The sequence below is a fragment of the Colias eurytheme genome, chromosome 2, assembly GCF_061535395.1.
Source record: "Colias eurytheme isolate Ceu_HAF_F1 chromosome 2, ilColEury1 Martin Lab GWU primary, whole genome shotgun sequence".
Classification (NCBI taxonomy): domain Eukaryota; kingdom Metazoa; phylum Arthropoda; class Insecta; order Lepidoptera; family Pieridae; genus Colias; species Colias eurytheme.
The window spans coordinates 12452862-12479548 of NC_142981.1; the positions used below are offsets into that span (position 1 = coordinate 12452862).

The following is a 26687-nucleotide window of genomic DNA, read 5'->3' on the forward strand; positions in this document are numbered from 1 at the left end:
AAACCGTCCTAGCAGCTGTTTTTAATGAATTAATGCTTTTCTTTCACAGTTTTCTTTACTCGTAAGATGCGCGGCTCGGCGGTTGGGCCAAAGTAGCATTTTAGCCTAAACTGAGCAAAATAAAACAACATTTTTAACATGCATTAATGTATTATATTTATTTACTTTAACTAAAAAGTATATGCCATAAAAAATAACAATTAAATGAATCATTTTAATAAATTTTCAGCAGCCAAAATTATCAATGAAATACGTCGGCCTGCGACGTGACCGGGGTAGGTTTTAAGAAAATTCGAGAGGTGCTTGCGAACTTCGCCCACGACCAGCGGCAAGTGACACCGCGTTGTTGGATCTCTTGCATCCAAGTTTATTAAAGCCTCTTCAAGGTATCTGAAAATGTGGGGAAAAAAATTATGGGTACAGTTGAGATGAATGTGGTTGGAGTTGATGATTCTTTTAAGAGTAATATTTTTATTTAACTCCTTTTATTTGGTCATTGATTTTCAAAATAATTACTTAATCAATATTTAATAAGTGTATGCGATAAAAATTTGCGAAACAGAACAGCTGTATCAACTTTGAAAAGACTAGTAGAAAAATGTAATAAACTTTACTCATTTATTCTCTACTAGGTTTCCGCCCGCGGCTTCGCCCGCGCAGTCAAAGAAAAACCCGCATAGTTCCCGTTCCCGTGGGATTTCCGGGATTGCGTCATTTTCCCGGGATAAAAAGTAGCCTATGTCCTTGCCCTCGGGTATCAAAATATCTCCATACCAAATTTCATGCAAATTGATTCAGTAGTTTACGTGTGATTGAGTAACAGACAGACAGACAGAGTTACTTTCGCATTTATAATAGTAGTAGTATGGATTTTACAAAAAATAAGATGCAAACACTACAGTTTGTTAAAATGTAAGTTTTTTTTTCGTCAAAAATGACGAAAGTTTAGCAATAAACGAAAAAAAAAATCTCACCTGCACTTCAACTGCGTCTCATGCAGCATATCCGTAGCGAGCTGCTGCACGAGCGACAGCAGCGTGTGTTGCTGCAAGCGCGGCGCAAGAGTCGGCCCTGCTGCTCTACAAGCCGCTACTACAAGAGACAAGTCACGAGCAGATAGGGCCTGCTCGAAGGACTCGTTCACTTTGCCCTCGCTTATTAGCTTGTTGATCATGGCCGATTTTAACTGTAAATAGATTATGTAAATAAATAAAATAAAAATCGATCGTAAATTCGAATAAAAAAAATCGAGCGCGTCTTGCTGCATGACAAGCCGCTACTACGAGTGACTGGTCACGGGCAGAGAGCGCTTGCTCGAAAAATTCGTTCACTTTACACTCGCTGATTTTTGAACTGGAATTTATTTGAATATTTGATTTACAAAAGATAATAAAAAAATTGAATGATTCCGCGCTACAAGCTGACGAACCAAAATATTTTCTAAGTCTAACTGAATAAATAAAATACATCAATATTTATTACCAATTGTTCAACAATAGATTTGGAAGGGTCAGGTGGCTGGGATGGGCTAGCGGGTATATCTTCCTCTGGTGTCTCTGGTCTCTCTGGGAACTCCGGTTTTGGCAACATTTGCGGTGTCAGAATGTCCCATAGATTTTGGCGCCATTCCTTGAGTTCTTTTTTCAAAATCCTGTCGTATCATAATGATTAATGTGTGAATAATAAATTATATAAAGAAATGATTGCTGTGCGTGCAATATGTGATTTATGAATATATGTTACAATCTTTTTAAACATATTTAAGAGACAAAAAAGTGTATTGTAAAAAATATTACAAAGTCTTACTCTTCCAATGTCTCCTGTAACGATTTTCTGTACTCTTCTGTGTTTCTAGGATTTTCACGTTTTTTCACCGCGCGTGTGATGGACAGGGTGGTCTCTTGAACCGACTGGCAGAAGTATTCCGAGTTTCTATCTACTATGTAACATATAATTATTTTTCAACAAACAAGCTTTTAAAATACTAGCTTTTATAGTTACCATTTTATTTAAAAAACTAAAACTATCCTATTTTATAATCCAAGTAACCCTCTATGTGTTTTGCCAAATTTTATGAAAATCGGTTAAGCAGTTTTTTCACGAAGGAGTAACCAACAAACATACAAACTTTCGCATTTATAATATTAGTAAGAGGATCTCACATTCACGAAACGCATTGTGCAGTGTCCTCTTCGCCTGTCGGACCACCTTCGCCTGGAAGCTGTTCAGCACTGGCCGGTACGTGTCCGGGAAGGCTTGTTTGATGCTGTTGCTGATGATAGACCTCAGGCAGTCTACTGTTGTGGTTACCACGCGGTCTTTGAACTCCTGTTGAAAGAGAGGATGATTTTGGAAGTAATAAAATAGAACGCGATTCGTGAATAGAACTTTATTTATGAAATAATTAAGTTTATTTTACAAGACTCTGACCATCTTCGAACTAGTGGTTTCCTAGTACCCTTGTCACTAAGCATACAAAATTTCATGAGAATCGGTCAAGCCGTTTCGGAAATATACAGTAACTAACATTGTGGCACGTTTATAGAGAAGAGAAGTGGTTTTCTTTTATTATACTTACGTCACTTTGTAACAATTCAGTAACTGCATTATCAATTTCTGCATTTAGCTCTTGCGCTGTAATGGCGTCAAGCAACCTCTTGCTGGGTTCGTCGGATCTTTCTGGTGAATCCGCTTTTCTTTCCGGACTGAAAATTTATATTATAACTTATAATATTTGGTTAAGAACCTATAAAATATTTTAAATTCGTGTTCGTTATACCACACAAGAACAGCTGAACAGATTTTAATGATTTTTGGTTCGTTGGATTAGACTTTTAAAAATTTAAAAAACGAATCGGCTGGGTAAGAACTTTAACGGACGAAATATATTAATATGTTGTAATTTCTCACCTTAAATTTCGTACGCGTGGGTACAATAATAATTGGATATTGTTCATTTTATGTACCACATCCATAACCTCCTGTTTCGCTGATTCTATGGCATGAACAACCGCATTTGCTTGGACTGAAAGGTTGTGGAATTGATTGCGCTTACACATTGCGAACAAAATTTACATATAAAAATTTGAATATTTTATGATGTATCAAAGCATAGTAGGTATTAGGATATTATCTTTGACAGTATATAAATAAAAGTACTTACTGGACATATTATCCAGTTTTTTCATCAAAGACCTGAAAGGGCTTTCTGGATCGTCCATTATGCTATGGAAGTGCATATCGAATCGAAGCGAATCTTTTCTCGCTTCATCGTGTTGTTCCCATTCAAACGAAGATTCACTGTTCGCACGATTATCAGAATAATCATGATCGTTATCACTATTAATGTGTAGGTTTCCAGTGGATTTTGATCTGATTAAATTAGTTTCCGAGTTAATCACCATTTTAACTTCACGATTATGCTGTAACCTCAATATGTGTTGGCGATTTTTTTATGGATACCTTCATTTTTGTTATAATTTTTTGACCGGAAATTAAACAAAATTTTGATTGCAATATCAAAATATTCGGAAGAAGCGAAAACAAAAAATATGTAAATTAGATAGTACCTACCTAAAATGAGCAAATTTTTACGAAGTAATGGCACAGTACTGGTTCGAAATGGAAAAATAAATATTTTGTGTTTGATAGTCCATTTACAGACAAGAATAGAAACGCATTGAGCATCATTGTTTCGCTTTTGTATCGATAACAAAATAAGTTACCTATGTATGTTAGATGCCATAATAAAATTTTAATTCAGAAAATATATTAAGTGTTTAGCTAAATATGTAAGTGCAGTGATGGGCTGCATCTGGAGGTTTTAATTAAATAAAACAAAGAAATCAAACAGTCGTGTTTTTATTTATCAGACTCATTTCGATACAAAATAGCTTATATAATAATTACGCTATACTTCTATAGACGTGCACCGAAGTGGCCAGACTTAAATAATTAATTTTATATAATTATACACAATATTTACACGCAAAACCAGCGGATAATATTAGTGTCTTTTCTTTTTAAAATAAAATTGAACATATTATAAAAAAACAAAGTAACCACAGATTAAAAAATGTTGTGTGGTTTTATGAAACCACGGTAAAAGTGAAACTGTTCGAACGGTTCTGAACACTGCTTTGTGTAGCGCATGTCGCGTGACGGTCGGCTGCCGAGTAGGTATACCTACTCCACTATACTACACTATGATCTTTTTTGTTTCAAAAATAATCGGCAAAGGTCTAATAATGATTTGTTTCGTTATTAAATAAGTATAAATATTTAGGGTAAAAATAAGATCGAGAGGTACTAGAGCAAGAGCTAGAGCACCAGCTTGATATAAAAAATGAAAGCAAAAAGAATAAAAATGTTGTGTGGTTTTATGAAAACACGGTAAAAGTGAAACTTAGGCACAAAATTATTGTATTTGTACGATAATTATTATCGTACGGTTCGACCGTCACGCGACATGCGCTACACAGACCAAAAAGTTTGAGACGATGTCATAAAAGTTTCACTTTAAAAACTAAAGTTTTAGATGGAATCTATTCTCATGTCTAAACAATTATTTTATTTTAGAAATTGTGGGAATAAAAGTAAGAAAAATAAAGATACATATTTAATTTAATGTTCGTATATTTTAATCCACAATTATATTTTAGTAAGTAATATCTTATATATAAAATTCTCGTGTCACAATGTTAGTCTGCATACTCCTCCGAAACGGGTGGACCGATTCTCATGAAATTTTCTGTGCATATCGGGTAAGTCTGAGAATCGGCCAACATCTATTTTTCATATGTACCACGGGCGAAGCCGGGGCGGACCGCTAGTTTTTTATATAAATCTAATGGGAAGGAACAAAAAACTCGAGTCTGTTTTAATTGTAGTTTTAATACTGAATGTATATTTAAGTGACACAGGGACAATTATTTACAAAAACCTCCTTTTTTGAAGTCGGCTAAAAACACTTTTCAGCGATAAACATGAATATACTGTAGAATAATGTAAATGTGGGCTGCCATGTTCATTATTTATTATTATTACACTACTGAACAATTTTACTGCAATTTGTTATGCTGATAGATGTTTTTAAAAATAGTTGTTCTTTTTAGTAATTACATGTAAATTACCAGTCTTGGCTCATGAGTTTAAAAGTTAGAATGGTGGCTTTTTTTATATCACAAGACACTAGCTAACAAAAATAATTTTTGAAGTGAAACTTCTTTATCGGGGTTGGAAAAAAATTTAGTGTAACATTTTTCCGTTACGCGCCATCTTGTTTTTATCCCTACAACGCATAATTGACGTATTTCTGTAAAGTTGCATATAGTAAATTATTTTTTGAAAAATAAGGTCATAAAGAAGTTTCACTTCTTACGTGTGTACACTAGTACACGCACACATTTTTTTTTAATAAGCAAAATAGGAACAGCAGAATAAAGGCTATTGTTGCCTATAAAAAAGTACAAAAATATTTAACTGTAATCCAGGAAAAAATCACATTAACACCACCATTAGGTCAAATCAATATAGAAAAAATCTTTATTTAGATTCTAAATGAGGCACTTATACAAGAATAGACTTATATATACACGTCTTATACTATATTTAAACAAAATATCAAAAGCAGTCAGCACAAAATAATATCAATATAAAGTCTAATCAGTTTATAACTTTTCTAATTGCCACAATCACTTTACTAATCATATCAAGTCCATTTTAATCAAGACACATTAACATCTGCACAGTTGCTTAATCTTTGACGAGATTTGGCACCCCCCATTTTCCAACAAATCAACTATTTATAACTCCATATCAGTTTCAATTATCATTATTGTCCTTCATAAACAGTTTTATTCCCTTGAACACTGTCACTTAGTTAACACTTAGTCACTTAGTAACATTTTGTCACTTAGTTAACACTTAGTCACTTAGTAACACTTTGTCACTTAGTTAACACTTTGTCACTTAGCACTTCGTCACTTGTCACTTTACACTTATGTCGAGTATCGTGCACAGGCACAATGGCAGCAAGTTTGTCAAGCGGTGTTCTTCACGAGGGCCTCGGTGGCCATCAGCAGCATTCGGAACTGCCTGGTGAGCCCGTGGCCAGGGTTCGCTTGGAGGAAGGACAGGATCTGCTTCTGCAGTTCGCGGATCACTGTGGGTAAGTGCTCTCGGGTTACCGGGTTGGTTGTGTCCAAGTTCATTATCGCTTCTTCCAGGTATCTGTAAATGGAGGATGTAGTTAATTTATATCAAGTAAATGTTTTATTGTTTATAGATATTTTCATGTCTTTTGTTTGTCGGTTTTACATTGTAATGTATCATATTCCTTTCCGAAAATGACTTTTCAAATGAAGATTACACGAATTGAAGTTTAGATTGATCATTCGTGTTGTTTTGCCGTCCCTCTAGTAACACCATGAGATAGAGCGCTAGCTGGATCGCTGTTGTGCCGTCCTACTAACACACTAGCCGACTAAGCGCGAGCTGGATCGCGCCAGTGACGTCACACTCACCGCTGCTTCAGGTGCGTGTCCCGCGCCATGTCCGCCGCGAGCTGCTGCACGAGCGACAGCAGCACGTGCTGCTTCAGCCGGCAGGTGACGTCACACTCACCGCTGCTTCAGGTGCGTGTCCCGCGCCATGTCCGCCGCGAGCTGCTGCACGAGCGACAGCAGCACGTGCTGCTTCAGCCGGCAGGGCGGCCCGAACACGCGCGCCGGTTCTGCTCCCCTACAGGCACCAACTACCAGACTGAGATCTGATGCGGATAGCGCGAGCTGGAACGCGCCGTTCACATCGCCATTCATTATGAGCGATTGGATCTGGCTCACTTGCAACTGTGGAACGAATTTGTAAGATACTTGTCAAAAAGGGTGATGATGATGGATTATTTAGAACAAATTTTGTGTGACATACATAATGTTAAATGATTGAGGCAGCGAACTACTGAACATAAAACTAAAATACATTTACAATAACTTGTTGTCACTAAAACTGCTATAGGTACAGAGTTGTAACTTGAGAAAGAAGTGGTATGTAGTACAGAATGTTTTCAGAATGTAATAAGTAATTCTCACAAATTTCAAAACTATTTCATACAAATTTGAAACATAATATACTAGATAATTGCAAAATAAATTCTACAATAATAGTTAAACATAGTATACTCTGAGTAAATATGGCAAGGACTCTTGGACACAGTTTCGGGGCATGTTTCGGGAGCTTTTCTGAAATCGTTATTTAATTTTATAATAAGTTATTTTTAAAAATCGTTATTACATAATTATTTTATTTGTAGACGGAAATAAAAGTTGTCTCTAAATAATTAAAAATTATTTATCCCTATGTATGAAAATTTTCGTAAATATAAAAATCTAACATTTTTACAAACAACAATATAATTAATGTATCACCTATTTTTTTAAAAAGCTTGATGTTTGTAAGTTTTTATTGTCATTAAAATTTACAAAAAAATCTCATAATTGCATTTTCATCTACAAATACTACCCTACCACCACCACCCTACGACACATTTTTAAACCTAAAAAATCCCTAAACAAAATAACTCTATCATATAAAACAAACAAACAAACAACGCACCTGTCTATCAGCCAATGAGAGTGCAGGCGTGGCGGGCGAATGAGCGCGTGAAGCTTGCGCAACACTACGCGCTTGTTCACGCCACCAACTCATCTCCTTTTCTAATACGCTGTAAAAAAATATAAGATTACAATTAATGTGTTATTCGTCTCGAAGGATCAGTAAGAACCTAAAAAATCTAATTAATGACGCTGCGAATGTAGAAATATACTGATTAATGTGTAATCCGGCTCGAAAGACCAGTACGATCTTTAGGTGGTTAGATATATTGCAAATGGGATAGAAATAAAATACAACCAACGCATTGTACTAGTAACGATACTAATAACGATAAGCGATAGTTTGATACAATATACGATCATAATTATTATTAACCGCTGTTTATTCATTATAACTGCGCAAATTGTACAGAATGTACTGCAGCTGCCTACTGTGTATGCTGCTGTATCCATACAACTGTATCCATGTGATGACGCGCCGCTAAAGCTGCTTTAACTGTGCTGCTCAAGCTGCGTTAACAGTGCCCCTGCAGCTGCTTCACTGTGCCCCTGCAGCTGCGTTATCTTTGCTTTGCAGCTGCTCACTGTGCCCCTGCAGCTGCGTTATCTTTGCTTTGCAGCTGCTCACTGTGCCCCTGCAGCTGCGTTATCTTTGCTTTGCAGCTGCTCACTGTGCCCCTGCAGCCGCGTTAACTTTGCCTTTGCAGCTGCGTTAACTTTGCCTCTGCAGCTGCTCTTACCTATGGGCCACCTCCTGCAGCTGCGCGGCGAAGTGCTGCGGGTGCAGCGGCGCGGCTCGGGCCAGCGCGTCCGCGTGCTGCTCCAGCGCTGCTCGGAGCGAAGCAGCCGCTGCTGCACCTCCGCGTTCCGCTGCTGCACGCGCTGCTGCTTCCGTGTTCGCTGCAACTGTTATGATGACAAATTTTAAATAAAATCTCATTTTTTTACAACATCAAACATTACAGAATTTAAATATTGATTAAAATTACTATTCGTGAACAAATATTTAATACTACCCGCAATTTTGGGTGCAAAATTTATTTCACTTATAAACTTTGCGTTTAATATAGGCTGAGCAATGATTTTTATACAACACGCACTATGTATTCATTTAAATTTAGCCCATAATCATTCATCAATCTACCCGCAATCTTTATTCAAATTTTTTTCACTCAACTAAGCGTTCTATCAGTCACTACTTATGGATATTTTTACACGAGATCAAAAAGTGTTCTAGGAGTGAGTACTACATTATATACCCAATAAGTGAGTAATACATTATAATATAATACACAAGCTTTCAACCCGCGGCTTCACCCGCGTTTTCAAAGAAAAACCCGGATAGTTCCCGTTTCCAAGGGATTTCTGGGATAAAACCTATTCTATGTTTTAAACCAAGTTACTCTTTATGTGTGCTAAATTTCATTGTTATCGTTTCAGTAATGTTTGCATGAAAGACTAACAAACATACACATCCACATTCATCCTCACAAACTTTCACATTTATAATACTAGCTTACCGACCGCGGCTTCGCCCGCTTTGTCTAAAACCTAATAAATTACATACTAAAACCTTCCTCTTGATTCACTCTATCTATTTAAAAAAAACCGCATCACAATCCGTTGCGTAGTTTTAAAGATTTAAGCATACAAAGGGACATAGGGACAGAGAAAGCGACTTTGTTTTATACTATGTAGTGATTAGTAGGACATGTAACATACACTCCTTGGTGCCGGCCTGGAACGCCTGGTTGATCTGGCGGAACACCTGCGCGTGCGCCTTCTCCATCAGCGGCAGCGCCTGCTCGAGCAGCGCGTCCCGCAGAGCAGCCCGCGCTGCTTCACCCACCGCGCCCGCCACCAGGCTGCTCAGGCGGTCCGCTAGCACCTGTGTAACAAGATTTTAATAAATACGAAACATTTTGATCGGACTGAAGTTAGGCGCGAGTCAGTGATAACGTTTTTAAAATCGTTTTAGTCGGGTGACATGTTCAGAAACTTGTGTCACACCAAAACCTCACGAGCGCGATCGCAGGTATAATGAGAGAGAGACGGACCGATCTCCCGTCTAATCTCGAGCGCTGCCACCAATAACACGTTATCACGTAAACATCTCGATCGTAAACCTACTTTACAAACAACCAATTTTTTAATGGATACAATAATGCTGAGACGGTCTGCTAGCACATATGATAGGATAATTTAATTAATAAGTGTATGTAGGTTCGTGACTAATCACGTTACTTGCAACAAAATCAAACAATGCTGAAATACACCCCAAAAATGTGAAGTATATAATATACTTTGATTTACAAGCTGCTCATAAATTTGAGTGCATTTATAGATCAGATAAAAAATTACATTTCACACTGAATAATTTGAAGAAAAAAACAGATATTAAAAAATATTTTTCAATCATCCGTGTTTTATCTGCAGCAACAACAGTGGTTATATCATGTCTTCAAAAATTTTATTTGTCTCTTATGCTAAACAACACATTCATTACAAATGCTACTGAATTAGTGATATTTGATTTACCTCTACTACGGCCCTTGACCCAATATTACCTTGCTATTAGCGATCTTTTCAATATTAGTCCGCAGCATCTGATCAGTAGCGGCCAGCTTGGTAGCAACTTCCCGCTGCAGGTTAGTAGAAAGCTGTTCCAATGTTCGTGCGGCAGCAAGAATCAAGTGCTACTTAAGTTATGGACTATGGTAGCCCAACATTACCTTGCTATTAGCGATCTTTTCAATATTAGTCCGCAGCATCTGATCAGTAGCGGCCAGCTTGGTAGCAACTTCCCGTTGTAGGTTAGTAGATAACTGTTCCAATGTTCGAGTAGCACCAAGTCCTGCAGCTTGTGCCGCGCTTATACCGGCTGATTCACCGATGCGGGCTATACGTTCCCAGCTGTAAGAAAATATAAATAGTTTGGAAAATCCAAAAGTGCACGCCTCATAATTTTTTTTTAATAATTATTTATTAATTATTATTTTTGTTTATTTAATAACAATTAAACCACATCGAATCAGACCCTGAAAAATGAAAGGGTTCTATTCCTGAGCATACTCAAGCGTAAGAGAAAAAAAAAGACTCGATTAGTAAAGTATTTCGGTCGCTATCGTGTTAACAAGAAAATCCTCCGCACATACAGACACACGGACGTTCAAGACAGAACTTTTTTAAACTGTTTTTTAACTAGTTTAAATAACAAAAATGACATCAAAAATATCATGAATGTTAAAAATAGTGTTTTTTCTTAATATGTGTGTGTATAATGTATTATCTTACAAGTGCAATGTATGATACATAAAGACATTTTAAGTTTGAAAAATCAGATGTTTTGCGCGAAGTGACAGTAGTACCCACCTCAACGCTTCGCTTATGAGGCGTGCAATAAATAAATATTTCAGGACAATTTTCACACACGGCACGATCTGATCCCATACTTAGCTTTCGCTTGTGTTAAAATTAATAATATGTATAAGTAAAAAAAAAATTCTTATTTATAATTATGCTCAAAAACAATTTTTAAGTAACATAATTGTTAAAATTTTTGAACACGCATATACCCGCATAAAAATTAATTTATGTTGTTGTGTAAATTATGTTCGTTAAAATACCCTCCAGGATTTGTGTGGACGTACATATATTATAATGTGTGTGCACGGACATATACACGTTTAAATATTTAAAAACATTAAAAAAATGTAATTCCGTTTGTCTGTAATAGCGAAAAGTTTATTTATTTATTCAAAAATTTAATATACCACACCGAGTAAAAATATTTACATTTATACAAGTTATATATTATATAACAAGTTAAGTTGCCATAGATTCAAACCAAAAATAGCCGAAGAGTCAAATATTAAGCATATTATGCTTTATTTAAAAAAAATCCATCCCTAAAAAAATTATGTCAAAAGCCCTTTCAACTGCGGTTATTACACTTGTAAAACACGGGCACCCACGTACCTACCACCTCTACGAAAACAAATAAACAAATAAATACCCGTTAGCAAACGCCGTCTCCATAGCGACGTTAGCTTGTTGCGTGTGTTCGTGCAGCACACGCTCGAGCTGCTCCCGCGCGCTGCGCGCTTCGCCACGCGCCGCGCGCACTTCGCGGGACTGCGCTGTCACTAGCTCTGAAACCACCATAAAGAATAGTTTATTAATTAGAGGGATATACGGGCTTATTAATGTGGGAGGGTTAAGACGATACACAAAAAAAAATCCACTGCTTGGCGGGCGGAGTCTAATAGCTCGCTATCGCGAACGCGGGTGTGCGCGAAGTCATTCTTGCATACTCGCCGCGCTGCCGCTGGCCGACTCGGGACAAACATGTATGGAGTCGTCATACAGTTATAATATTGTTATACATATATTTAATTGTTGATTAATTGGTTTTATTTTCTTGCTTATAAACACTAAATTATCTTCTTTTTAACAACTACTTAGACATTATTAATAATTATTAATTATTATTATTTCGTAATGTTTACTTTATTACAAAATAATACAGGTTATAAATAATCTTTAAAATAACAAAAAATATTGTTACTCTGAAAAAATGAAATAGTACCTAATTACGCGGACTACTGAATTGATTTAGATAGAATTTGATGCTGACGTAGATATTACATCATGCCCAGAAATGAAAGGTACTATTTCTGAAAGAAGTTATAAACCCTAATTCTTCTCAGTCAAAGTCAAGAGTGGAAGATATCGCTAATACAGTAAAACTGAATACAGTAAAATTTTGATAAAATATAGCTAATTGCCTGGATTTACACATAGGATACTTTTTATCCGAACTGAACACTTCTGTGGGATAAAACAGGATTCATGATATAACCTAATTCCACGCGGGCAAAGCCGCGGTCGGAATGATATTTTTTTAAATAAAAAAATTGTTTAAAAAAACACAAAATATATTGACGCATGTATTTATTTTTTGCACTCTATTATAATTGTAATTATTCATTACAAATAATCAAAATAAAATAGTCAGAACAAAGTTAGGCCCTGGTAGGATAGGTAGGCGGGTTGGCTTTAGTTAACTGCCGCACGAATTTGTTGGAAATATTTATATTTTTAGTTAGCTAGGTAATGTAAGATTGTAATTCCAAAATATTATCGTTAGGAAACTTGTAGTTTTTTAGTTATTAATTTTTAAAGTTAATAATTTTTTGTGCGAAAAAAGTGCATTTATCCGTTTTGTTGTGCAAAAAAAGCGGACCTAGACGTTCCATTTCACTGTACTGTGACTTTACGCTGCGGCCGGCGAGTGCCAAAAGCGACTTTAGGGCGATTCCTACTCAAAAAAAAAATCTACGTAGGTAGGTTAAAAAACTATTAAACTTTTATTTCTAACATCCAAATAGGTAGCGAGGAGCGAAGCGACGAGCGTGTTAGGTTAACTCTTGAACTGCCGCACGAGCCGAGCGAGCGAAGCGAGCGTGCCGCGGCAGCGGCCGGCGAGTGCCAGAAGTGACTTTAGGGCGATTCCCACTCAAACAAAATAGACGTGTGGCACTCGGGGACTGCCGCGGCAAAGCTATTGCATAGCATGCCTTCAAGCCACACCTCCGTGCCCGTCGGAGTGGGGAGCGTGAGGTTTTTCGTAACGCAATTTCTGGATTCGGTCCCCGCGCTCAAGGCCCGCGATAGAAGCTATGCAATAGCTTAAAAAATCTACGTAGGTTAAAAAACTATTAAACTTTTACTTTTAGTATTCAAATAGGTAGCGAGGAGCGAAGCGACGAGCGTATTAGGTTTAACATTTGAACTGCCGCACGAGCCGAGCGAGCGAAGCGAGCGTGCCGCGGCAGCGGCCGGCGAGTGCCAGAAGCGACTTTAGGGCGATTCCCACTCAAATAAAAAAAACTACGTAGGTTTTCACAACTTGTTTGTATTTTATTTATGTATCGTAAAATTTTTGTTACACCACTTCCATACATTTTGAGGTTAGAATAGGAAAATTGATTTTTCTCCAAAACTATTAGTTTCCTAACTTTCCCCTTTTGGTGGGAGGGTCCCCCCCTCCTCCCCCCCATTCCCCCCCCACAAAAAACCTATAATACGTGCGGCAGTTCTCTAAAGAAACCCCTAGGTAGGCAGGTACAGCAATGTGAGACGAACACTGGCTTATTTATACCAATAATAATGTATTATAAACATTAAATTAAGTTTACTTTCTAACAACAAAAATACATAATATTAGCTAATGTGAAAACGAATCAACCAATCATCCCACAACAATGAAATGTGCACACAAATATTCATCCAAATCGGTTCATGTGATTAGGAGTGACTGCACAGTGACTGCTGCTAAGGAGTGACTGCAGCGCCATCCTCCGGGCCCAATTGTGTTTCCAGATCACCCAGGAACTCAATTTAATATACTTACACAAAATTTTTCGAAATGAAAACTCACATTACTATGTAAATATGAATATAAACCGGTTTTAGTACTAAGCAATTTCCCGCACAGGTGTAGTAAGTATAAATGAAATAAATATCAACATCAAATTCTTTATACAACATACTTATCTACCACCTACTAAGAAATTCATGAAATTTTTTCGTATTTTTTTTAAATATAATACTACTCCAACGAGCTCCTGTTCCATAATTCCATATTACGTCCACCATACTTCCACTAAGTTCACCATGATTTTTTATTTCTTTGCACTTTGTTGCTTTTTGCTAAAAATGGAATCATGCGATAAAACCAGTAGAGCGTTGATAACATACATTTTTGACTGAATAAAGGTACTTACGAAGGAGTGGGTTCACATTGTGAACAATCAGTGGGTTTATTTTCCTTCTGGATTCCGGATTTCTGAAAAGATTATTTATGCTATAAATGAAAAAATCTTACACATTCGTTATGTACTTAAAACAGGGGTACATATCAAACATCGTCTATAATACAATTATCATCAAATTTAAAATAAAACTAACTTACTTCATTAATTTGTTCCAATTGTAAGCATTCTTTTTCCTCCAACCTTTATGTTTCTTCTTCTTATTTTCTTTATTGTCCCCATTTGTCTCATTTTGTCTTATCGTGTTGTCACCCTTTTTTACGATTGCGCAAGCGACACAAGTTCCCCGTGTGACGGCCGTAGCGGGAATGACTCGTGCAGCGATCGGGGTAGGAAGGTACAGGGCGGCTCTCGCTATATTGGCTGGTCGCGCGCTAATTTCAAGTATTTCTTGTTTATTTCAAAACCATCGCATATTTCAAAATTCTAACACGGTAGACGTATAGGTTGTATATTTTATGGTTAATATCCAAAAAGTCGTAACTTTACGTTTGTTATTTTGAAGATGCCAGAGATTAAAAAAAAATAACAATGAGAACTTTGTATTTTTTTTCTATCGAGAAAATATCATGGAATCATGTTTCTAAAACGGTAGACGTATTGTGTTACTATTGAACTTTCTTGTCAAGAATTTTCATCACGACAACTTTAATAATATAAAAATTACGAAGGTTTAAAAAGGGCCGTAAATGTTAGAAAAATTAATTCATCACCTTAAGTCCAGTCGCGGAGCAGGTAGAATTTCGTACAATGACCTCTTTACCTACTGACAGTGGTCACAAACATTTTTGAATGAAGTGCAGTTTACACGAAATATTTAGGGGAGAAAATGTTTTTTACTAACTTATTAAATAAATGTCTTTTATTAATTTACAATACTTATTAGTTACAGTTTAATTTTTTCAATAACCACGATATATTATACGATACGTTTTGTCGTGACTCAAGGTCAATAGAAAAACCACATGCAATCAAGAACAAACCTTACGCTCTCAGGTTAAAGGTTTACAATCCCTGAGGACGGCGGTCATTGCGTCTGTGCGAGCAAGACACATTATATTTACGCGGGAGTGACAGTGACAGGTAATAACAGGTTAATGTACGAAATTCTTCCTAGTTCGCGTTCGTCATCACCTCCTGCTGTTACCAGTTCTGGGAACATACGCTTATCATAGCTTGTGTGCAGTGGCTGTAGGGCGGTGTAGGTATGTGCGGTTTCGGCGGGGTGGGGGTAAGAAAGAGCACGAGTTAGAAGTTAGAAAGAAACGGAAAAGTCCGTACTCTGTCCTGCCGCACCGTGCACATACACAAACAGCCCTACAGCCACTGCACACAAGCTATAATAAGCACACATATAAACACGCATACATGCCCACTTATACATACGAAAGGGATATTTTTATCAATATATCCCCCACACGCACACACACGTACACGCAATATCGTGAAGCACCACCATAATATTGACCAGCACCTGTTACGCTCATAAACGACAGTAATTAACTATTCACATTGCATCACTTTTCAAAATTAACGCATTAAATTAAATTCAAACAAAATCCATTATCAAATGAAGAAAGAATAAATATTTGGATGAAGAAAGAATTAATACATTTTTCGAACAATTTCTTTAACAAAAATCAGCGGACCTAATGCAAAACAGTATTAATTAACCGCATAATACCTGTCAATTTATCAATCTTCTGTTCGAGCGCATCTAATTTAGCTCTCGTGACGTCATCCACAGGAACAGGCGGCGCCGGTAGCGGTTGGCTTGTTTTATCACTTGAGGCCTTCCTTTGATTGGCTTCTGTGATCTGAGCTAGCGATATTTGAGGCCAGGATACGTCGCTATCTGAAAGTAAATAACATTTAGTTATTAATGTATTGCCGCGTCCTTGGTATAGTGGTTGACGCGTGAGCGTAGAACCGAGGGGTCCTGGGTTCGATTCCCGGTGGAGACGAAGAAAAAAAATGTCTCGGTCTGGCAGGACACAGAAGGCTGATCACCTACTTGTCCCTAAAGAAAATCGATCAGTGAAACAGATGTATGCATAATGCATCTGCCCCTTACCCCACTTGGGGACACGGGACTTCACTTTTATGAATGTATTGAGGGAAAATAATAAACTAGATTTTCTGTTTAAAAATTGTCCAAAGCAAAACTCCGCCTACGCATCTATAGGGCAGAGTTTTACTTTTGTTATGACTTTGAACATTACTAGCACGAAATAAGGTGTTAATTTGAATAAATACTTGCTAACCACTCACACTTTTTAACGACCTCTTTGCACGAAAATGGATATCAAGATCATAAAAATTCCTAGCAAGGTCACTATTATTTTTCATTACATCAAAGTTTCTTATTTCTAACGTGATATTATTAATTTATCTTATATCAAAGTTTCCTATACCTAGTAAGCTATTAATTATCTATACTAATATTATAAAGCTAAAGAGTTTTGTTTGTTAATCTAATCTCAGGACCTACTGGTCCGATTTGAAAAATTCTTTCGGTGTTAGATAGTCCATTTATCGAGGAAGGCTATAGGCTGTATATCACGCTAAGACCAACAGGAGCCGAGCAATGCGGGTAAAACCGCAGGACACAGCTAGTTTATAATATATCTCACTGGAATGTTGTAATTTGGCTGGCGGCGGTGGTTTCTCGGGCGACACGTACAAGTCTGCGGGGAAAGTGGTCTCCCCCTCCACGGGAGATGGTTGAGACTCTTCTTCTTCTTCCTCCTGTAAAAATGTAAAATGAAAATAAATACATTTACATTAAAAACATGTTTGTTGAACTCATAAAATGGTACAATATGTCAATATGTATATATGTATATGTAAGGTGGCATGATTAAACTATTGTATGCACAAAGAGGCTAAATAAAAAAAGGCAGTAAAATGTGGCTAATTAGCCACATTTATACGTGCCAATCCTGGATGGATAATTACTTATATCTACACTTTTTTATATATTATGTGAAATCTATACTAATATTATAAAGCTGAAGAGTTTGTTTGAAAGTGCTAATCTCAGGAACTACTGGTCCGATTTAAAAAATTATTTCGGTGTTAGATAGCCCATTTATCGAGGAAGGCTATAGGCAATATATCATCACGCTCAGACCGAGAGAAAGAGGAGAGGAGCACTGCAGGTAAAACCGCAGGGCACAGCTAGTATAATATAAATCCAAGAAACTTTTCAAATCCAAGAAACTTTTCATAAAATAGTATTCAATATAAAACTGACCTTATAATAGTCATTGTGTGACATGATCTGCTGCACTTCTCTACTTGGCGATGATCCGCCCGACACCTGCTTGACCGATCCCTCGCTAACTAACACCTCTTCTTCGCACTCTGCGTAAATAAATAAATAAAATCTTATTTATGGATTTCCGGAATCACAGACACATTAGAAAATCTATTGTGTCGTGGCCCGATCGGGCCGTTCGGGGCTCAATGGGTTAAAATCACATAACATATCGACGACAGCGACAAGGTCATTACATAAGGTCCAAAACCATAGAAAGAAATAAACAGATCATTTATGTAGAGACTGTTTTGTTTTGAAAAGTGTTACATAGTGCACACTAACACAGCATGTGTTTGTGTGCACTGTCTGCACAGCTGACGACGCCGTTCGAATGAAATTTAATGAAATGACAATTTATTTGTTTGGGAACTTAATAAGCTTTCTTTATAATAATTGATTAAAATATATTATTAATCTAGGAACTCGGTCGGAAAACCGAGCAGAGAGGTGTATAACTTTATCTTTAACTAGCGGTCCGCCCCGGCTTCGCCCGTGGTACATATTTACGTTTTCTCTACATGCATAAGAACCATCCTCGTACTTCAAGGAATATAATAAAAAAAGAATTATCGAAATCGGTCCACCCGTTCACGCGTGATGCCGTGACAACGCGAAACGGGTTTCATTTTTATATATGTATATAGATTATTTTAAAGTAGATCTCCAGCTGTTGAGCTCGTAATTCCCGTAAAAAACATACAACATAAACAATGTCGCGGGTGTTTAATAGTATATAATGAAATATCACTTACCAGCAGCCAGTAGAGGATTGCCGTTCTCTTGTGCTGTGACAACCACTTCCTCTTCGTCGCGTTTGCCTGGCGAACTGAAATAAAAAATATGTAAATATTTTATGCTATCAAACTAACTATAAATAAATTGTTTAAATTGTTTAACTGAATGGAATAAAGCAATATTTGGATGTTTGGATGTATAGAAAATTAGGTTTAGAGATTTGTATTCAAATAATGTTACAATTCACTTGTTCTAAAATCCAACTCTGAATAATATTGTAAGCATAGAAATCTAAATAACAAGACACTAGAAGTCGTAAGCGCGCGTGACCTTGTCGCCACTCAGGTGACTTTCACAACACCAGCGTGTTCGTCACTGTTCAGTTGCTCTGGAGACGTATGTGTATAAACATGGTGTGTTTCAGCATATCCCATTGCGGAAATTCTTCCACAAGTTGTAATTATACTAATAAAGGAATAATATTTCATCGGTAAATATTTCTTTTTTAGAAATAATGCCGTTTTTCCTTAAAATTATAGAATATTTACAAGTATTACGAGTGTCACCATAGTAATCGAAATAACAATGAATGACACAGTCTACCATTCTTATTATCACGTTTAACACAAATTTCAACCATATTTCTATGAGTTTATGTTCAAAGTTATATCTATTGAAAATTGACAACTTCTGTTGTAGAAAAGCCGAATTTTTTCGTATTGGAACAAAAACAAACAAAACGTCTCATATACTTAGGGATGTTATTCTAAAATAAACCGTAAATTCGTGCGTTAGGATACATATTAAAAAGCTTAATTGAATATTTAAGTTAGTTTTCACTAAAATCAAGCTGTCCAATAAAAGGCATAGTTTACTTGTGTGTACTGTTTAGCTATCGGTTTAAATGTGTTGATTTTGGCGACAGCGGTTTTCATATGAATTATGACATTATAGCACTTCTATGTGTCTTGTTATTTAGATTTCTATGATTGTAAGATATCATTTTTTTAAGTGCATTCAAACAAAAAATAAAAGATGCATGATTTTTGAATTGAAACTACTTTAGGCGCATTGAGAGTAAAATTTCAAAGTCGCGTCATGGCAATACCGTCACGTCACGGTGTAAGGCGACGATTTTGGTATCTTTGGATCTTGACAAAGAATTTTCACTTCTGATACGTGTGCTCGGCACACACGCACTTTTTTTTAACAAATTACTATTATCACGAGACATATAAGGATAATAATAATGCGAGCGAAGCGTGTAGAACACTAATTTATTACCTAAAGGCATCTGGTGTCATCAGATTCAACTGCGGCATGCTGCTCGGCGATTCTGGTCGAGGATTGATTAGGCTATTTGGTTGTGGCTGCAAATAATAATAGTAATTATTTTACACATTTTATATGGTGAGTATCATCCGAGAAATATTTTACATGCTATAAAAGTAATAGTGATCAAATATTAAAATATTGATCCACAAAAAATACTATCTGTTTCATGCATCTCATAATAGATTGAACAAAAATATTAATAATTCATTATACAGTACAAAGTTTGTATTTTAGTCATAATAAGCGGATTCTTTATAACTACAACCCCTAAAAATACTAAAAAGATCACAACATATAATCACATTTAAACTCACATTTAAACTCAAACTCAAACATTTATTCAATTGGACTTCTTCTAGAAGCACTTTTTTAACGTCATTACATATTTTTAACATTTACCACCGATTCGGAAAGCAGTATCTACGGAGAAGAACCGGCAAGAAACCCGTTAAATTCTACAATCTACCCTATGATTATGACACGGTTTAATCACACTTAAAACCCATTAAATCGACCCACCTGTGCTCTCATCAGCAAATTCTTTAGTTGCTGCGTCTGCTGCTGCAAGATATTAGCAGGCATCTCGTCCTCTGCGGGCTCCTCTAGTGTTAAGCTTTCTACATCTGCGTCTAGTTGTAACATGTCTGTAAGAGAGTCGTGTTATTTAGATATATTGTATTGGTATCTTGGATTTGTGTGTTGATAGACGGAACTGCTAAAATTTTGATAAAATAGTGTGAAATTAAATTAATTTGTAAAGACTAGATTTTTTTTAATTTGTTCATTGTTTTTATGGAATAAGTGGATAAGTTGGTGGATTTAATAAAACTTAAAAAGAAAATTGAAGAATATTTTTTTTGTTTTTAGAAGATGTACGGATGATAAGTGTTTCCATGTGTGTGTATGTATGTTGGAGTGTTACCGTGCGAATACAATTTGAACGTGCACGTACGTATATGTGCGTGCGTGTGCGTTCCTACGTATAACTGTACTTGTGTGAGCGTGTTGTGTATGACTGCATGTGAGTGTGTATGTGCATATTTCCATGCGTGTGTGTATATTACCGTGTGTGTGTGTCTCAGGAGCGCGGTGCATATACAGCAGGTCGGCCTCCTGCAGGCCCTTGGGCTGCACGAGGTATAACCGCAGTCGTGTACGTTTCGCACCTGCGCCTATATCCGCGCATGTTATGTCATTGTCCTGTTGATAAAGATAAAAAATTTACTATACAGGGTGTTCCTGTATATAAGAATTTTTATAATACAGGATGTCCCAGATTTGGTGTGCTATAATCGATTGAAGTTATAGTATTTCGGTTGGTGGTTATACAAATACATGATCACAGTACACAACATTACACAACATTAAACAAAAAAAAAACTCACCACAAGTTCATTGTTTAAAAAAATCTTCAATACAGCACAGCACTTTTTTTATTTTAATCACTCAAAAACCATTTTTTTTATTATCAAATTTAACTTACATGTAAGTCAAAATGAGTTGGTGAATCGTCAGCGGCTGAACCGTTCCTGTGGAAGGGGTCTTCGCAACGCGACTCGCATTTAACTGCCTGCTCCTCTGTAGGACAAATAAAAAAATCGCATACCAAATGTGTTTGAGTGTGAGGACACACATACATAAAATGATATTTTATACATGTAAACTTTTTTATATAGTTCTATGGAAATCTATTATGCGAATATTTTGTCCATACAAAAATATTACATAAATTTAATAGACTGATTAAACTCATATGAGTTGAATCAGTTCATAGATTTTTCATGAGTAAGCAAAATATTTATCAAAAATGCATAAAAGGGCTATATCGTATGTGTTTATATATGAATTTATAAGCGACTAGCACAATATACAGTATAGTACATTCTATACATAATTTTATTATCATGAAAATATATACATCCACTAGAAAATCAATGTTCAAAACGTTAAACACCCACCGGCATCCACAATACAGAATCCCAGCACTTGATACGGCAGCAGAAACTCTGCCACACTGCGACAATACGCAGCGCTATCCCCACCATCTCTAGCCATGTTCAGCACATATAGACTCCTCGCTTTGAAGTCCGACAGTAGCAAGTAATTAGCACTGATATCCAGTTGGGCCTTCATCCCGAGGGCCGGTTCAGATCCTAACGGTGGTGTGAAGGTAATGCTCTGGAGACAGGTCCACGATTTGCAGGACCAGATCTTTATGTTTGTGTTATTGTCTGCCCCCGTTACCGCGAACTTCCAGAATTGGACGCTGTGAGGTAAAAATTACGTCAGGACAATCAAAATACGATCTTCTGAATTATAATATTTCAAAAAAAGATCGTGTGTGTGGAGCACACGTTTCAGAAGTGAAACTTTTTTGGAAAGATTGAAAGATACCAAAATCGTTGCCTTTCACCGCGACCTTGAAATTTTACTTTCAATACGTCTAAAGAAGTTTCCCTTCAACAACTATGACTCTTCACTGATACATTTTCTACTGATAAATTTTCTTGAAGTTATTTTTTGCGATGGGACTATTGAACTATTGAACGATATTTTTGAACTATATTTGAATTTAGAAAACTTAATTACTTACTCAGCATTATAATTCTTGTGGTTGTCTAAAAAGAAGAGACAAGTGAGCGGCTTGCCTTCGTGCGGCTGCCACTTGTGAAGGCAGCGGGGACTTGTCGAACTGTTTATATATACCTATGAATTTATAAATCCAGAAATTAATTTCGATCTTTTTATAAGAGATAGAAAATAACAGAATATGGTACCAAATACTTAATGAAGTTTAAAATAGATTGTAATATTTAAAAAATCTTTGTAATAAGAGAACTAATTGTTTTAATACAAACTTGATGTGATAAACATTTTTGAAGATAAACTATGACTTTTCAAAACATACATATCAATTTTTATATGACACTAAACCATTATTCGTAATATTGATTACTAGCGGTCCGCCCCGGCTTCGCCCGTGGTACATATTTCGCAATAAAAGGTAGCCTATGTTCTTTCTCACTTCTCAGGGTCTAAAGATTGTCTGTGCCAAATTTCATCAAAATCGGTCCAGTAGTTTATGCGTGAAAACCATACATAAAAAGTGAAGTCCCATGTCCCCAAGTGGGGTAAGGGGCAGATGCATTATACATCTGTTTCACTGATCGATTTTCTTTAGGGACAAGTAGGTGATCAGCCTTTTGTGTCCTACCAGACCGAGACATTTTTTTTTCTTCATTTCCACCGGGAATCGAACCCAGGACCCCTCAGTGCTACGCTCACGCGTCAACCACTGTACCAAGGAGGCGGTCCATAAAAACGAAAACCATACATACATACATACAAACCTTTCCTCTTTATAATATAAGTATAGATTTACACAACCCCATGTTATATATATATGTATCCCACCCACCTGCGCGAACATAACATAGCCATCATCTGCCGCGGTGGCCAGCGCAGTCCCGTCGGGCGAGAAGGCCGCCGCCCGCAGCGGGGCCGCGTGCGAGCCGGCCGTTCGGCCTGCGCCCCGCGCGAGCGCCGTGCTCGCTGTTACTGAGGGCGTAGCCCCCGTGGGCGTGGCTAGCGCGCATACTTCGCGCACGTTCCACATACGTGCTGCGAATAACATTTTATGTTTTAGCTGGAAACCGGGCATTGGCATGTGTGGTAAAAAATAACTAGCGGTAAATGTAGCTTTAGATAGTGAAGTAGAATTTAGAGATTACTATCTCCAGGTTATAAATCATACCATAAATTCACTCCTTTGCGACGTAAAAGAAAGACAAACAAAAAACACATCTCCGCATTTATAATATATTATGACAGGATAAGGATATTGGTTATAACAATCAAAGAGAGACAGTCTCTCAACATTAATTACACACATTGTATTATATTAAGAACATTTTATAAACACCACTCACATTGCAATTAAAGCAGGTTGATGTAATACATTTTTATACAAAAGACTGAATATTGTAAATGCCAAAGTATTAAGAGAAAATTGTGTGAACTTTAAAAATGTATGCATAGCAGTTTTTCTAGAAAAATACCACTAGTATATACCACACCTATCGAACTACTTACCAACATTAGAATGTGTGGTCAGCAGCATCTTAGCGACATCGTCATCTGTGGAGTCATCCTCCTCGTCAGGTATGTACGGGCACCAAGCTAGTAGATGGGCGGATCCACCCATACCAGTGTCCTCTTGAATCTCCACCATTAGTGTACATCTGAAAATTTTAATAGCGAATAAGCGAAGTTGCTTTTCCTTAGAATATTCTTTTGTCACATTTATTTTTATGAAAAAAATATTTCAAATAAGGCTAAGTGCTCACTTCTACATTACAGGTTTATTTATGCTATATATCTTTACTTGAAAATTTTATTATCACTCAACATTTATAGAATAACTAGGTAAATAGAAAGGAAGAAATCTATCTATATTTCATACTCATCAATTAAAAAACAAACAGCCAACAAATTAATTTATAACCTACTTACCTTAGTCTATTATCTATTAGTTCAATTTCATGGACGTAAATGTACCCCAGTTCGTCGATACAAGCCAGTAGCACTTGATTCTGTATGAAGGCAAATGCTAAATCTTGTACCTGAAATAAAACATTTCAAATTAACTTACTGGCCACTGAAATTTATTGGTAAACTTATATTCTTGCTATATGAAAAAAGAAAAAAACAATTAAAATTAAAAAGCTGCTATCTATATTAGTTAGTTTGCAATAAATGTAGGAATTGATTTCAATAAGACATGAATGTGACTAATTATATTTGATACATGTTATTTATAAATCTATATAGATCATGTGCAAAATAAATATTAATCTATGTATATAAAAGAAAGTCGTGTAAGTTACTTCACTTATAACTCAAGTACGGCTGAACCGATTTAGCTGAAAATTGGCAGAGAGGTAGTTTAGAGCCAGGAGAAGGACATAGGATACTAAATATGTACCACGGGCGAAGCCGGGGCGGACCACTAGTATTTGTATAAAATATGTACAGTATTCATTTCATATATTAAGTTATTTTAAAATATTTTTAAATTCATTCAAATTTGAATAGTTGATCTTTGAAATAGTAACAAATTTCTCAATTGCAATGTATATTTTAGGCCCTTCGCTCATGGAGCTACTCAAAAATGACTGAACTAATCAGTAATTACGATTACAAACCAGTTACAAATTGTATCTCGCATACAACGCTACTCAAGTTATAAGGTTTCAGTCACTTGTCAATGTTTGCTCGTTCATTTTTATCATAAAAAACAAAGAAACTCGGGAAACCAGTAGCGTGGAGACCGGCACGACGCGTCGCGCGTGATTGGTTGCTAACGCGTTACTCACCAGTTAGTAACTAGTCGCGTCGTGTGCGAACCTCCATAGAACATGTATGGGCTGTGACGCTCAGGCAACTCGTTAGTAATTTGAGTTTGTGACTAGTTCTTTTTGAGTAGCTCCATGAGCGAAGGGCCTTAAATTTTATTATAATATAATTCTGTTTGAAATAATCATAAATATTTACCTCTCCTTTCATCCCTTTGATGAGTGATCTCTCATTGACACCTGGCTCCAAATACACCACTCTGACCATGCCATCCACTGAGCTAGGTGCTAAAATGTATAAAAATTATAATTAATGATAATATACTGTGAGTTAAATCTAAAAGGGATGGCATATGATAGAAATATTTGTGAAGCTCGGCATGGAAGACTGTTAATATAAATTAATAACAAAACTAACACAGAGAAAAAATGTTGTGTGGTTTTATGAACCCACGGTAAAAGTGAAACGGTTCGAACGATTCCGAACACTGCTTTGTGTAGCGCATGTCGCGTGACGGTCGGCTGCCGAGTAGGTATAACTACTCGGCAGCCGCGATACACAGACCAAAAAGATTGAGACGATGTAATAAAAGTTTCACTTTAACAGGGAATTCATGTTACTCAACAATGCTTTAGTGCACATTTATATTATGGTGTATATTGTTGTTAATTTACCTCATTAATTTAAATATTTGTGAGATTCACATTTACTTTACATGTATAATAAATTGTGTTACAGTCCTATACACTCACCCTTAATACAGTATGCCAAATATTTTCCACTATTGTGTACGTCTATCAACCGGCCAGGGTAAAACTTAGCCTCCCAGTTGTAATCTACGAGATTCGTAAGCTTGACTTTGGAACTCCCATGGTTATGATTACCAAGATTTGAAGTGACCACCACGTCAGTGGCGAACACCTCCGCGCTGCATGTATCATCTTCCTCGGAAAATGATCTACGAATATAAATTATTGAGAGTTAAAATTATTATTCAACTTGTCAAAAAGACAGCAGGTTATGAAAGAAACGAGTTTACGAATTGTTTTCTAGATCGTAAATAATCTGAGGTAACATAGCTTTAACTTGACATTAAAATTGTATTATGAATGAGTTGTTTTGTGACCATCATCAATAAAAATAAAACTAAAATTGATATCTTACATAGTTTGGGTTGTGTCAGAAAGTTTAGGAAGCATTGTTGTAGGTTGCATTTTTCTCCTAGTATACCACTCGCAACATTAATAATGTGATAAAGAATAAAAGTGATAGTATTACAGTATTATCTGCAAAACTTAAAGTTAACCAGGCAAATGAATATAATTTGCAAAGCCGACACAATCTTCAATCACAACTCACATTCAGACATGTCATAAATGACAGATCAGAAATTAATTTCGCCATTTAAACAGATTAAAAAATTTAAGCTAGGTATGAACTAAGGTACATTTAATAATTTTAAATATAATAATATATTAACAGCATAGCATAAAA

The 26687-nt window shown here is 36.4% G+C and overlaps 2 protein-coding genes and 1 long non-coding RNA gene across 3 annotated transcripts; all 3 read right to left on the minus strand.

Annotated features, from left to right (window-relative positions):
- Positions 1-136: 136 nt before the first annotated feature.
- Positions 137-12005, minus strand: LOC149910753 (uncharacterized). Its single transcript, XM_090116548.1, has 8 exons — positions 11827-12005; positions 2911-3077; positions 2579-2705; positions 2163-2328; positions 1807-1939; positions 1483-1651; positions 975-1186; positions 137-390 (listed from the first exon to the last, which is right to left on the minus strand). The coding sequence occupies exons 2-8, from the start codon at positions 3057-3059 to the stop codon at positions 210-212; spliced, it is 1137 nt and encodes a 378-aa protein (XP_089972674.1). The 5' UTR covers positions 3060-3077; positions 11827-12005; the 3' UTR covers positions 137-209.
- Positions 5409-26564, minus strand: Ge-1 (Enhancer of mRNA-decapping protein 4 homolog Ge-1). Its single transcript, XM_090116558.1, has 23 exons — positions 26358-26564; positions 25946-26151; positions 25392-25480; positions 24351-24460; positions 23931-24079; positions 23257-23459; positions 22432-22544; positions 21797-22104; positions 21322-21416; positions 20903-21038; positions 20358-20482; positions 19788-19873; positions 18521-18594; positions 17703-17812; positions 17080-17194; positions 16131-16301; positions 11626-11761; positions 10343-10523; positions 9333-9498; positions 8351-8516; positions 7612-7720; positions 6625-6848; positions 5409-6231 (listed from the first exon to the last, which is right to left on the minus strand). Exons 1-23 carry the CDS (start codon positions 26405-26407, stop codon positions 6042-6044), a joined length of 3312 nt encoding a protein of 1103 aa, XP_089972684.1. The 5' UTR covers positions 26408-26564; the 3' UTR covers positions 5409-6041.
- Positions 13957-15161, minus strand: LOC149910755 (uncharacterized). The gene is made up of 3 exons (XR_016457384.1): positions 14587-15161; positions 14399-14460; positions 13957-14324 (listed from the first exon to the last, which is right to left on the minus strand). It is a non-coding gene; the product is annotated as an uncharacterized LOC149910755 (long non-coding RNA).
- Positions 26565-26687: the final 123 nt, after the last annotated feature.